General features: G+C 35.9%; 1 protein-coding gene across 1 annotated transcript in view; it reads left to right on the top strand.

Moving 5' to 3' along the window:
• SMC6 (structural maintenance of chromosomes 6) overlaps positions 1 to 14,003 on the top strand; it is an 89,883-nt gene that overhangs the window by 24,320 nt on the left and 51,560 nt on the right. Inside the window, exons 6-12 of the mRNA XM_025354290.1 lie at positions 92 to 228; positions 791 to 852; positions 5,443 to 5,523; positions 6,551 to 6,652; positions 10,685 to 10,804; positions 10,905 to 11,003; positions 13,714 to 13,860. Of these exons, the coding sequence (XP_025210075.1) occupies positions 92 to 228; positions 791 to 852; positions 5,443 to 5,523; positions 6,551 to 6,652; positions 10,685 to 10,804; positions 10,905 to 11,003; positions 13,714 to 13,860 (748 nt within the window). The remainder of the gene's footprint in view (positions 1 to 91; positions 229 to 790; positions 853 to 5,442; positions 5,524 to 6,550; positions 6,653 to 10,684; positions 10,805 to 10,904; positions 11,004 to 13,713; positions 13,861 to 14,003) is intronic.

Here is a 14,003-nt window from a genome sequence, read left to right as displayed (position 1 = left end):
TGGTGGTTTTGAAAATTTTGAAAATTGTGGCAACCTAGTATTGTAATTACACTGTATCTTCATGTAATTTAGCTTAACCTCATTGTTTCAGCTCTGCAGATATCTCAATAACATTGAGGAACAGAGGAGATGATGCCTTTAAAGCCAGTGTGTATGGTAACTCTATACTTATACAGCAACACATCAGCATAGATGGAAGTCGATCTTATAAACTTAAAAGTGCAACAGGTTTGTTTTGATTCTCTTTTCATTTCTTGTAAAATATTAGGAAATACTCAATTAGAAAGAATTAGATGACTGTTGGTATTGATTGAACTGTCTTCCTTGTAACATGATTGGTTGTAAGTGTGTGTGTATTACACATGATTGTTTTACCCCAGGATATTATGGCACCAAAAGCATGATTAGCAGAACTGGGGATTATTTGAAACAGGTTGTGCCATTTTGTTTTCACCTACAGACTTCCTGTCACACCAGGGTTTTTATAAATGGTTAGCAAAAGTGCAAAATGACATAAAAGAAGAGGTGAGCATTTAGTTTTTGAAGAGCGATGGATGAGGAGCAAAATATGTTTAGTTATGGGAACAAGATAAGCACCATTATTGCATGTGGGTACTTTTTCTTCCTCTGTACTGGTGCCGTGTTCATTCATGTTTATACATATTCAATGGTACCTTTCTTGATGATGCAATGAAAGCTAATTAATATTATATTTTGTAAGTAACTATACATTTTTTCGGTGTTATGCCCTAGAAACAGTTTGGTTATTTCATATGTTTCTCATAACTAGGCTCCGTGGTTTCCACTAAGAAAGAAGAGCTGATTGCAATTCTTGATCATTTTAACATCCAGGTAATTGGTGAATTTGTGTTTCAGATTAATTCATACAGCTTGTCATTTTTTAGTGTGATTTCACTTGTGTAGAAAAAAATTTAAATGGCCTCATATGAGTAAGTTGACCACAGGAAGCATATGTGTAACTATTATCAGTGAAGTTGTTTAAAATTTACTAATTTGGCTGGGTGCAATGGCTCACACCTGTAATCCCACACTTTGGGAGACTGAGGTAGGTGGATCACCTGAGGTCAGGAGTTCAAGACCAGCCTGGCCAACATGCTGAAACCCCTTCTCTAATAAAAATACAGAAAAAAAAAAAATTAGCTGGGCGTGGTGGCGGGCACCTGTAATCCCAGCTACTAGGGAGGCTGAGGCGGGAGAATCATTTGAACCCAGGAGGTGGAGATTGCAATGAGCCAAGATTGTGCCACTGCACTCCAGCCTGGGCAACAAGAGTGAAACTCCATCTCAAAAAAAAAAAAAAAAAATTTATTAATTCAACACAGGATTGTCAATACATAATATAACACCTTTAATTTGATAGAGCAGTCAAGAACATTTAGTCTATACTACTCTAGGCTAAAATTTATCTTAATAAGGATGTCAGGTTTCTTTGCTTTTTGCTGTCCTAGTCAAAATAGCATCATTGTTCCCTAAACTCAGTTGCTAAACTCTTCTCTTTTTTTCCTGGATGAGTGTTTAGCTTCTAAAGTTACTAAATTCTTAAAGAAAATTTATTCTAGAAAGATAAAGCATTTCTCTGTTTCGGAGCTACTGATCACACTTGTAGGGGACAAGGCTTGAGTCCTTTCTGCTAAGATACTTTGGCTGAATTAATTGATAATAGGGTACATGTAGTTCTGTAAACATTTACACTAGAATTACCTTTAGAAGACACCTAATCCAGGCTGTTTGTTTTGTAGATGAGAAACTGGGAGCTACCAAAAATAAATTTATATTTAAGGCTGTCTAGACGTGGTTACTGGTAGAACCTGGATTTGGGATCCAGGCACCCCTGTTTCATTCTACTGCTCTATCCATTGTGCAATACTGCCTCGTTACAGAATTAAGAACTCCAAGATTTGCGATCAAAGAAAAAGAACAATTAGGAGTCTGGGTCTCTTTTCCACTTTGGTTTAGAACAGAGGGTACAGAACTTTCTGTGATGGTGGAAATGTCCTGTATTTATGCTGTTCAGTGGGGTAACCATTAGCCACATGTGGTTCTTGACTACTTGAAATTGTGACTAAGAAATTGAAGTTTTAATTGTATTTTTTTAAGTAGAATAAGCCACACATGGCAAATGGGCCTGCTGCATATCAGACAGTTCAAGTTTAGGAAAAATAATTCTTAAAATCTAGAGAAAAGCAGGTACAGCAAATGAATTTCAGACTAGAATGCAGGACAATTTATTAGAATCAGGAAAACCAAGAGTTAGAGTTTATGGAATCATAGGTGTTGGGAGAATCTGAAGGGCATTCAGTATACTGTATAAATACTGTGTATTTACCCTGTGTAGAATCTCCACCAGGTTTTCCTGCGCAGGTTCTTGAAAGGATAATGGGGAAATCACCTCTGTCCAAGGCTGCTTCCTTCTTCTGTGGACAGCTGTATTTATTAGAAAGTTTTCACTATGAGGAAAATTGAAAAAAAGCGTATTTCTCTAAGCTCTCACTTCCTTGGGGAATGTAAAACATGTTATTCTCTGTTGAAATATTTAAAGATTCCTGGTCCTTTTTCTTCCATGGTTTACTTAATGAGTAACAAAAGATTCAGTTTCATTGATTAAAATGCAGAAGATCTAGAGCCATGCCACAGGTAGATGTGGAGCACTTCAAGAGTGGGTAGCTCAAATTGAGATATGCAGTAATGTGAAATACACACCAGATTTTGAAAACTTAATATAAAGGAATAACTTAGCTTTTTATATTGATTACATGTTACAATGATAATATTTTGGTTATATTGGATTAAAAATATGTTATTAAATTTCACCTATTTCTCTATATTTTTAATGTGGCTACTAGAACATTTAAAATTGTATGTGTGGGCTGGGTGCAGTGGCTCACGTCTGTTATCCCCACACTTTGGGAGGCTGAGACCGGTGGATCACCTGAGGTCGGGAGTTCGAGACCAGGCTGGTCAACATGGTGAAACACTATCTCTACCAAAAAACACAAAAATTAGGCAGGCATGGTGGCACATGCCTTTAGTCCCAGCTACTTGGGAGGCTGACATGGTAGAATTGCTTGAACCCAGGAGGCGGAGGTTGCAGTGAGCCGAGATCACGCCACTGCACTCCAGCCTGGGTGACAGAGTGAGACCCTGTCTCAAAAAAAAAAAAAATTGTGGGTGACTTGCATTATATTTTTCTTAGACAGTGTTGGTCTAGAATAACCAGGAGGGAAGACGGTATTTAATGTCTTTCAGTACCTGATCATATTTGTCTTCTGTGCCTCCGTTTCTTATCCTCTTGCTGAAGTTTACCTGTTTTTGCTTTTTGCTTTTTTCGGGGTTCTGACAGATAGAGCTACAACATGCTTTTTTTTGGTTTGATTTTAGAGACTGGGTTTTGCCATGTTGCCCAGACTAGTCTTGAACTCCTGGCCTCAAGCAATCCTCACACCTTGGCTCTGGCCTCCCAAAGTGCTGGCATGAGCCTTGGGACAGAGTCTCACTCTGTTGCCCAGGCTGGAATGCAGTAGCATGATCACGACTCCTTGCAACCTTCACCTCTCAGGCTCAAGTGATCCTCCACCTCAGCCTCCTGAGAGCTGGTACTACAGGCGGGTACCACTACACCTGGCTAATTTTTGTACTTTTTGTAGAGACGGGGTTTCACCGTGTTGGCTAGGCTGGTCTTGAACTCCTGGGCTCAAGCAATCCACCTGCCTCAGCCTCCCAAAGTGCTGAGATTATAGGTATGAACCACTGTGCCTGGCCAAGATTCTTAAATAATCCCAAGAGTAGTATAAGAAGTAGGAACTCCATTTCAAAAACAGTGAAAAAGGTGTAGAGAAATGAATATAAACTTTGGTGAAGCTTTTAATTGAAAGTTGACGTTAAGATGTTTGTTATTAGAGCTACTACTGCATTAGGTCTATTAAGTGGTCAGATGTAGTATGAAATGATGAGCTGGGGTGCTTTGTGAAAAAATATGTGGTAGATGGAGTCAGGTCTGTATAATAAGAAACATGTCACGTGTAAAGTTTTGTTTATAACTACATAACTTTTTTATTATCTTAGAAGAGAGGCCCAACATTTTACTTAAGAGAAATGTTTTAACCATTGGTATACCAACAAATTACACAATATTTATTTCATAGACAGTAAACATGAAGGGTTTAAAGTTTTTCATTTATACGATAACCTTAAGATTATTTTTAACATGTAAACTGATTTGTTAGTAATTGACTAACATTTAACATGTAAACTTATTTGTTAGTAATTGAGTAATGACCCTGAATCTTTTTGAAAAAAGTTGTATTTTTTCTATACTTTTCCAGTTTATTTTGATATCTTAACTTGTTAGGTGTATTAGGGTTCTCTACAGGGACAGAATGAATAGGAGATATATATGGTTTTAAGTATTAACTCACATGATCACAAGGTCCCACAATAGGCTGTCTGCGAGCTGAGGAGCAAGGAAAGCCAGTCCACGTCCCAAAACTGAAGAACTTGGAGTCCAATGTTTGAGAGCAGGAAGCATCCAGTTTTAGGGAAAGATGTAGGTTGGGAGGCTAGGCCAGTCTAGTCTTTTCAAGTTTTTCCGCCTGCTTTGTATTCCAACCGCCCTGGCAGCTGATTAGATGGTGCCCACCCAGATTAAGGATGGGTCTGCCTTTCTTGGCCAGTGACTCAAATGTTAATCTCCTTTGGCAATACCCTTGGGGACACACCCAGAATCAATACTTTGCATCCTTCAATCCAATCAAGTTGACACTCAGTAATAACCGTCACGTTAGCCAAAGGTAGTTTCATTCAAGCAATGACTAGTTTCCAAAAGATAGAAAGACTTCATTATTTTCATTTGTTTTACAATATCCTCATGAAGGAATAATATGAAGAACTTCTATAAAAAAATAAACAATACTTGTTATCATGATTCTGATTAGAAATAACTGAGTTGGACTGTGTTTAACTGGAGTAACTGACTTGTCCAAGGCTACATAGGAAGTTAGCAACAGAACTCAAACAAGAACCCAAGGTGGCTGACTCCTTACCATGCTAGGACTCTTCCCATTCTGCTAGCCCATGATTAACCATTGGCATGAGGGTGATATTCTATTCAGCAGGTAAGAAGTGAAAAACTTTTTAATGAAAACACTTTTTCACAGGGTTCTTGTGCTTGTGCCCTCATGTACTGGTAGAATATTGAATTTTCACTATACCATGTATGTTGGTATAATGAAATTTTAAATTATTTTTCCTGCATTATACATTTCTAATTTTTTTTTTAATATTTTTATCCTAATGTTACAACCTTTGGCTATTGCTTGGCCTTCCTGATGGCACCATAGGTCACTTGTAATGTACGTTTCAGTTTTTACCTATCTTTAAAGCATTAAAGTAAAATACTCAAAAATGACTTTTTGTTTGTTTGAGGTGGATAATCCAGTTTCTGTTTTAACACAAGAAATGAGCAAGCAGTTCTTACAGTCTAAAAATGAAGGAGACAAATACAAAGTAAGTGGCACCAAGGTAATATAAACCCATTTAAAAAGAGTACCTTTAGGCATATTGTAAACAATATTCTTGCTCACATAATGGAGTCTGAGTTTTTTTTGTTTGTTTTTTTTTTTCTTAAAGCCATCTGTTTAAAGTAATTCAATTTCCTAGATTAGGAAATTGTTAAGTAAGATGGGGGTATAATTTTTTTAAATCTTTGTTTTTACTTTTTGGCTTTTAATTCTTAATCTTTAAGGAAATACAAGGTAACAGTTGCTCCTACATACATAATAACTTGTAAATCTTTTTTTTTTTTTTTTTTTAAGACAGAGCAAGGCTCTGTCTTCCAGTATAGAGTGCAGTGGTGCAATCTCGGCTCACTGCAACCTCCACCCCTCAGGTTTATGTGATTTTCGTGCCTTAGCCTCCCAAGGAGCTGGGGTTACAGGCATGTGACACCATGTCTGGCTAATTTTTGTATTTTTAGTAGAGACGGGGTTTCACCTGTTTGGCCGGGCTGATCTCGAAATCCTGGCCTCAAGTGATCACCCGCTTTGGCCTCCCAAAGTGCTGGGATTACAGGTGTGAGCCAGTGTGCCTGTAAATCTTAAACTATTAAAAACTTTAAAAGCTAACAAAATACTTGACTATACTGCTAAATATTCTGTGTAGTCTTTTGAGTGAGTTTTGGCATTTCTTATTCTAAAAATGTAAGATGTACTAAGACCAAGGATGCCAGTCTTTTCAGCTGTTTTTGCTTAAATAATGGCAATAGTGAAAATGAGCTTATTATCACACCCCGCAGTGTTTTCTTTCATGGAGTTTTAGGAGCTTTTGCAAATGAACATGTGGATGTGAGCATAGTAGGTTCAGTAAATTTGAATCTGAAATGTATTCTTTTGTGTTTGTGTGATTGCTTGTGTTTTTAATGTCTTTTTATATCATTGATCTAAAAGTTTTCAGAGACCAAATTTTTCTTTTTCTTTTTAACAGTTCTATGGAAGTTTACAAACTCCTAATTGCGTTTTTTTGTTGTTGATAATAGTTCTTCATGAAAGCAACGCAACTTGAACAGATGAAGGAAGATTATTCATACATTATGGAAACAAAAGAAAGAACAAAGGAGCAGATACATCAAGGAGAAGAGGTTTGTAAACAGTTAATGTAAATCTTTTTGGGATCAGCCAAATTCCTATAGTAATAGGAATTCCTATAGTAATATCATTACTGATATTGCTATAGTAATATCATTACTGTAGTAAATGATAATTGTAAAACTATGCATCTGTATATTTATATAAAACTAGTAATATTTTTATAGCACTCTGAAGTAATGCAATGTAGTGCTTATATTCTGGGTATTAATTAGCTGTTACTTTTTTATTTTGTAATAATAAGTACATACATGTCTTACTTTCTCTATTAGATTATAAGCTAGAGAACAGGGTGGTATCTTACATACTTATCCTCTGATAATATGACTAATGGGTTCCACAATAAGGTATGGTAGTTTAAGTAGTTTAAAAACTATAAGTAGTTTAAAAGCTGCAGTATTTCTTCTGGGATAATAAGCACAAGCTTCAAACTATTATTAAACATAGTATGCATTTGTAATTATATATTAATCTACAAATCATAGTAATTATAACTCTAGTAAAATGTTAACATTCCTTAAGCAACTGGTAGGTTGGTAGCAGCTGTGACATCCTTACTCACCAGGCTTGGCAGCTGTGCAGATTTGCTTGCACTTATAATCACTTATTTCAATTTGTTTTTAAATCTGTTATATTTTGTTCTTATACTTTCTTCTTCGGATTCCTGAAGATCCAACTTTCTGTGTGATAATCAGAGACCTCAAAATTTTAAGGCTTATGTTATAGCTGTTGATCCAGTGTATTAAGTCCCACCAATTTTATGTAATTCCATATATTGTTCTTTTGTTAGTTTTATATAACCTGTTGAATTTTCATCAACTTTGTAGCTTGTCCTTTTGAGGTAGGATTGTACTAATGATTCAAGTCAAATTCATTATATTATACTGACCTTTTTACTTCACATTTTTGAAGAATGCGTATTTTAAGTTAGGTCTATAGTTATGTGTTTCATTAAATGAAAACTCAAAAATTAAGGATGAGTATATTTATTTTTATTTCCCACATTATCCTTTCAAACCTGGGTTATGTGGTGGTGCTTAAGGAGCTACTATAAACCACAAAAATACTAAAGCACACTTTCTTGGAATATCAGTGTTATTATTGGGGAAGGGAAATACTTGTATATTCAAACAAACTGTACATACCATGTGTTACATTTATTATTTTTAATATAATAAATCAGGACTTGAAATAAATTTGTTTGTTTCAGACCACTTGGGATTAAACACTTATTTTCTCCATAGTATACAAAGTATGCCAATAACAATTAAAGATATTGTAATTATGAAGTATAAGGAGCACTTCCCTAAATTATGTAGGAGAATTCCTGATGCATAATATGCACTCAGTAAGAACTTTTAATTGGTGAAATACCCTATATTCTCAAAATAAACTCTTGGTTTGAATAATTAAATCTTTAAGAAATAGTATGTAAAGGCTAGAAGCTAGAATAATCATTCAGTTGATAAATATTAAGTTCTTACCATGTGCCTTGTAGCATCGTGCTTTGGCCGTGGTCATATAGTGACAAATAAATAGGATTCTTGGGATCATAGACCTAGTTATTCGGCAGGAAACATAGATGGTAAATAATTTGAGTATGGTGACTACTAAAAGAGATGGAGACTAGGCAACAGCACTTAATAGGGTACTGGCAGTGTCGGGGGCAGTCATGGTCGGGGAGTTATTAAGGAAGTGATGCCTAAGAAGAAGACTGAAGGATGAGTAATACCAGGCAAAGGATGGTGAGGGTAAGGCAGGATGTTCTAAGAAATAGCGTCGTTAAAGCCTCAGGGGCAAGAAAGCATGTGTTCTTTTAAAAAACTAGAAGAATTCCAGTTTGGCTAGAGTGTAAAACACAGGTGTGAGAGATGAGAGGCCAGATTGTGGAGGACCTTATAAAATTTAGGGGGCAATAGAAGACATGAAAATGCATGACTTCATTAATTGTGTATTTTCAGTAGATTACTCTGCTGTACGAGAGAATAAACCGCTATAAGGAGAGAAGAGATATGGAAAGATAGATAAAGAAGCCATTATCATTGTCCAAAGACATAATGGTGGCTTAAGTTAAGGATATTGGCAGTAGTAGGAAAGAGAACTTTGAAATGATGTAGGCAAATGTTGTAGTGGACATGGAGAAGTAAAGTTAAGACAGAGTCATGAAAGGTGACTGAATGACCTCCAAATTAATTACTTTAGTAGTAGAGTAAGTTTATTGAGATAGGAAGTTTGGGAAGAAAAGCCAGTTTTTCTTTTTTTTCCTTTTTTTAAAGAAAGCTGAATTATATTTTGAACACATTAATTTTGAGGTTTTCAAATTAATTTCCACATTAATTTCCAAGTGGAAATATGAAGTGGGAAGTTGGATATGTAAATTAAGAATACAGAGTCAGGTCTGGCCTCAATAAAAATTTGGGAGTTGTCAGTGTGCTATTAGTATATAAGCCAAAAGAATAATTTAGATTGCTGAGATAGGGGAAAAGTGGGGCCAGGCCTGAACCATGAGAAATTCTCATGAAAGCCATGAGAAGCCAAGGGCAGAGAGATTTTGAGAAGGAACAAGTCATGACAGCGAGATGTACCTGTGGTCCGACACTACATGAATTGAAAAAACTCACTGTATTTAATGACATAATCTTCATAGATGACTATGGCAAGGTGGGTTTCAGTAGCAGTGAAAACAGTAGCCAGATTTGTGGAACTGGAAAATGTGAGGAGATGGAGGAAGTAGAGACAATTTTCATGAAACTTGGATAGAAAGGGAAGAAGAATTTTAGAGGAGGAGGTGGTGCCAAGGGATGGGTATTGGTGGTTTTGTTTGTAAGTTGGAAAGATGAGCAAGTAGTGATGAACATGAGTCATAAAGAGGGTAAAGTGGAAACAAAGATGAAAAGATGTGATGGAAAATCAGTGGATTTAGACTTTTGAGAAGATAGAAAAGGGGTACAATCCAAGATATAGGTAGAGGATGGTATGGGTCTTAAATACGAGGCCACCTTTCTTTTGTTGCAAAAGGAAGGGATGACTGCTTTAGATTTGTAGTTAAGATTGTTGAGGGAGTTTCTGTCTGATGGCTTCTAAATTATCTGAAGCTGGAGAGGGGGAATGAATGAAGGAATGTGGTGGCAGGGTATATGAGATTTGAAGAGAGTGATAATAGATTGAAAGAATTTTGTAGAATGGGAAAGTGCATTAGATAGGGAAACAAAGTAAGGTCTACAGTGTTCAGGCCCTAGTTGACTCTGGTAAGCATGAATGAAGGGGAGAGGCTGTCTACCCAGGTGTACAGAATATGAGATCTATAAGCTCCAGAAATTGTTTGAATATCACGGTATTTGATGTTTGGTGATTTTTAATTAATTATTAAAAGTGAACTTAGTTCCTGGCCAACATGGTGAAACCCCGTCTCTACTAAAAATACAAAAACTAGCTGGGCGTGGTAGTGCTTGCCTGTAGTCCCAGCTACTTGGGAGGCTGAGGCCGGAGAATCGCTTGAACCTGGGAGGTGAAGGTTGGAGTGAGCCGAGATTGTGCCGTTGCGCTCCAGCCTGGTGACAGAGTGAGACTCTGTCTCAAAAAAAAAAAAGTGACCTTAGTTAAGAAAATTATAACTTGTTTGATTTTCAGAAATAAATTTCTCCTGATCCTTACATTCTCTTTGGAATGCCTACTGACTATACTTTGAAGAACAGACCATCATGTCTATCAGATAGGGAATAAAGAGGGAAAATGGGAAAGTGAGTTTTGGGATTTCTCTGTATTTGCGTAGTCCTGAACTTTTAATTCCTTTGCTCTTCATCTGAAGAGTATTTGGCCATTTTTATAGTGCAGAAATTCACAAAATTATTGGACTTATTAAAAGTATACCGAAGAATCAAGAATAAAAAAAAAAAAGAAGTTATTTTTAAACAAATCTTTGTGTAGTAGTTGTTTAGGCATTGTTTTTAAAAGAAATAGATTTGCAAAAATGTGTTTTTTCAACATTAATAAAAAATATGTCCCTTCTGTTTTCTTTTTTTAAGCGGCTTACTGAACTAAAGCGCCAGTGTGTAGAGAAAGAGGAACGTTTTCAAAGCATTGCTGGTTTAAGTACAATGAAGACTAATTTAGAGTCCTTGAAACATGAAATGGCTTGGGCAGTGGTAATTATCACTTAATTACTTGTTCACATATATATGGGATCTGCAGAATATATTTGGTTATTATTGTTAATCTTATCAATTTGCTATATAATTTTTTTAGGTCAATGAAATTGAAAAACAATTGAATGCTATCAGAGATAATATCAAAATTGGAGAAGATCGTGCTGCTAGACTTGACAGGAAAATGGAAGAACAACAGGTAATTACAGTTTTTTAAATGCAGATTTAATAGGTTGAATCATATGAAATTTATGAAATTGCTGATATTAGACTATTTATGACCCACTAAACTGGCAGTTTCAGACTGTATATTTGTCTATATTTGAATTTATTGCTTAGGTGAAATAGACCTAAACTTGTTTTCAAGGCCTGTTTGAAAAGAATATTCTATCTATGATAAGCCTGTCTGAGGCTAGGGCTCTAGAACTCATGCATATTGTCAGTGGAACTTTGTTACTGACAAGACATGTAAGAAGAGCCTGAAGCTTTTACTCTTCGGTTCATTAAGGAGTTTAAACACAAACAGACCTGAGAAATAAAGGGGTGCTAGAATAATATAAATTAGAATCACATTAAAGGTAGCTATCAGAAAGTATGAGAACTCAGAACTGAAAACAATGCTCAGAGATTGCTAAGGGAACTGAGATTTATGGTCCAGAACCAAGATGGCCTGTCAGAGGATTTCATATAGGTGGAAGGCAAGTGGGATTCATTGTTAGGTCTGTTAAGGTTAATTTCAGCCTGACATCTAAGAGTGCAGGTAGAAACTGCCCTATCTAAAATTCAAGAAAGTCACCAAAGTCTTCCACATGGGCCTAGAGGTTACAGAAGTTGAGTGTCAAATAAAGGCAGTCATTCTTTGTTGGGGCTTTCCATGTGGACCTTTTTACCATTCAGCAGATCCACTCTTTATACTCACTGTTTCTTTTTTGAACAGCTTTATTGAAATACCATTCATTTACCATATAATTCACCCATGTCAAGTGTGTAATTGACTGGGTTTTAGTATATTCACAAGGTTGAGCAGCCAGCACTGTGGGGTTTCTCATGCTGTAATGCCAGAAGAAGAACTAGTTTTTTTTTCTTTACTGCCCTTCCCCCGCAAATGTACTCAATATGTCAGTGTAGCTTACTTACCTCTTAGCATTTTCTCTATTTTGCTTAGGAAATTTATTTCTGGCCCCCAAGCTTGTCTATGGTATAGAATGTAATCTTTCCTAGCTTGCTTTTTTCTGTCTGCCTCTAAGATGAGCAGATTGATCTTTTTTTCTTTTAAGGTTTATGACATTAATTCATCAGAGGTAATAGATGAATATGTAAAAATAGGTAAAGATAGGACACTTAGTGATTTGTGGGCTAAGTTTCTTACTCCCTCTTCAGGCAGTAAGTGGAATTTCAACGCTTTCCACCTCTCACCTTAAATTTTCATTTCTGAGAGAATACTCTGAAATTTTCATCAAGTATGTTTCTCTTCTCACCCTCATTTCTCAGCTTATCATCAGGTAAGGCCTTAAATACTTCGCTCCTCAAGCATTTCGCAGTCTAAGATGGAATCCAGTCTGAGTAACAGCTGCTCACCTCTTTTTTAAATGGGAAAGGAGGATCATAAGGCTAGGTGATGTTTAGTTTAGTAGGCCTTTTTCTCCGTTTAAGCGTTTGCATACTGTATGTAGTAAATGGCAAATTTCTGGAGGGTAAGGACTATCTTATTTTATCTTTATATCCTTTCCATCTTGTCTTACATAAAGCCTTTCACATTGTGTGTGCTTGATTATTGCCTGTAGAATGACTATTAAATGGAAGATTTCTGAAGAAACAGTGTCTAAAGCAGACTTTAAACTTTTGTTAATTTAAAACTGAAAAATAATATGAATTATGTTTAGTTTGTATAAAACCTGGATCCAGCTTTCATTTTTATTAAAAAGCAATTCCTCTACTCATTGTCCTTGGGTGCTTTCATGTTTTAATGGCAGAGTTGAATTGTTTTAGGAGAGACCATGTGGCCCACAAAGCCTGAAGTGTACACTATCTAGCCTCTTATAGAAAGGTTTGCTGACCCCGATCGAAATAGTGCTCATATTTGTTCCTTCTCATCAGTCCCTATTGTTAGCATCCCATTTTGGTCCCTAATTGTCTTTGATCCATAACATTATATTAACTTCTTACTGAAATCTTTTCCTTTGATTTTTCTGTCTACCCTGTGTTCCAAGTGCTTCCAGAGTAATCTAACACGCAGATTTAGGAGATAAGAGACAGACTTAGGCTGTCTTCCTGTTTTCTAGAAGATTAAGTTGTAAGCTGTTCATTGTAGAATGCAAGGCCCTTCTACCCCTTCATCTCATCTCCTACCATTATCCTATGAATTTAAGCTCTAGCAATATTTAATTTCTAAAATATGAATACCTTTGTACATGCTCTTTCACCTGCCTCTAACACCCTTCCTCAACTTATTTCCTGGTACACTTAGATTAATTTTTAAAATCTCAGCTCAAAATACTACTTCCTCTTTGAAGGCATTCCTGACTTTTTCTGGCCAACCTCTGGTTTGTCTCTCTGTGCTCCCACAATTAAGAATAAATGTACCCTACTTTAGCATTATTGTATACAGACCGTATCATCAGTTTGTGTTCTGTTTTTCTGCTAAATTCTCTCTCTCTCTCTTATGTTATCTGAGGACATTTGTTATCACGTCTTTGTATCCCTAGAGGATAGCACATTTGTTGCATAACTAACTGTGGGTTAAGATCAAATTATATTATAGTATTTTATATAATGTTATGTTACTATGTTTATTTGCCTAAAGTCTTGAGTGAAGTTAGATTTGTTATTGGTATATGAACTATAGATAACTATTTTTAAAAATTCTCTCTGTTGAAAAAATATACTTTAATAATGTTATTTTCTTAAAGGTCAGACTTAATGAAGCAGAACAAAAGTACAAGGATATTCAAGACAAACTAGAAAAGATTAGTGAAGAGACAAATGCACGAGCACCAGAATGTATGGCATTGAAAGCAGATGTCGTTGCTAAGAAAAGGGCCTATAATGAAGCTGAGGTGAGAGAAATTTTCTAAACTGAAATATTAAAAGCCACACAGCAAATATAAAGATTGTTCTTCTATCTTTTTAAATTATATTTTGTTGTTTTGAAACAGTCTTGCTCAGTCACGCAGGCTGGAGTGCTGTGGCGCCATCACAG

Source organism: Theropithecus gelada, chromosome 13, assembly GCF_003255815.1.
Source record: "Theropithecus gelada isolate Dixy chromosome 13, Tgel_1.0, whole genome shotgun sequence".
Classification (NCBI taxonomy): Eukaryota; Metazoa; Chordata; class Mammalia; order Primates; family Cercopithecidae; genus Theropithecus; species Theropithecus gelada.
The sequence above is the reverse complement of the archived record's forward strand: the minus strand, read 5'-3'. Positions and strand labels throughout refer to the sequence as shown.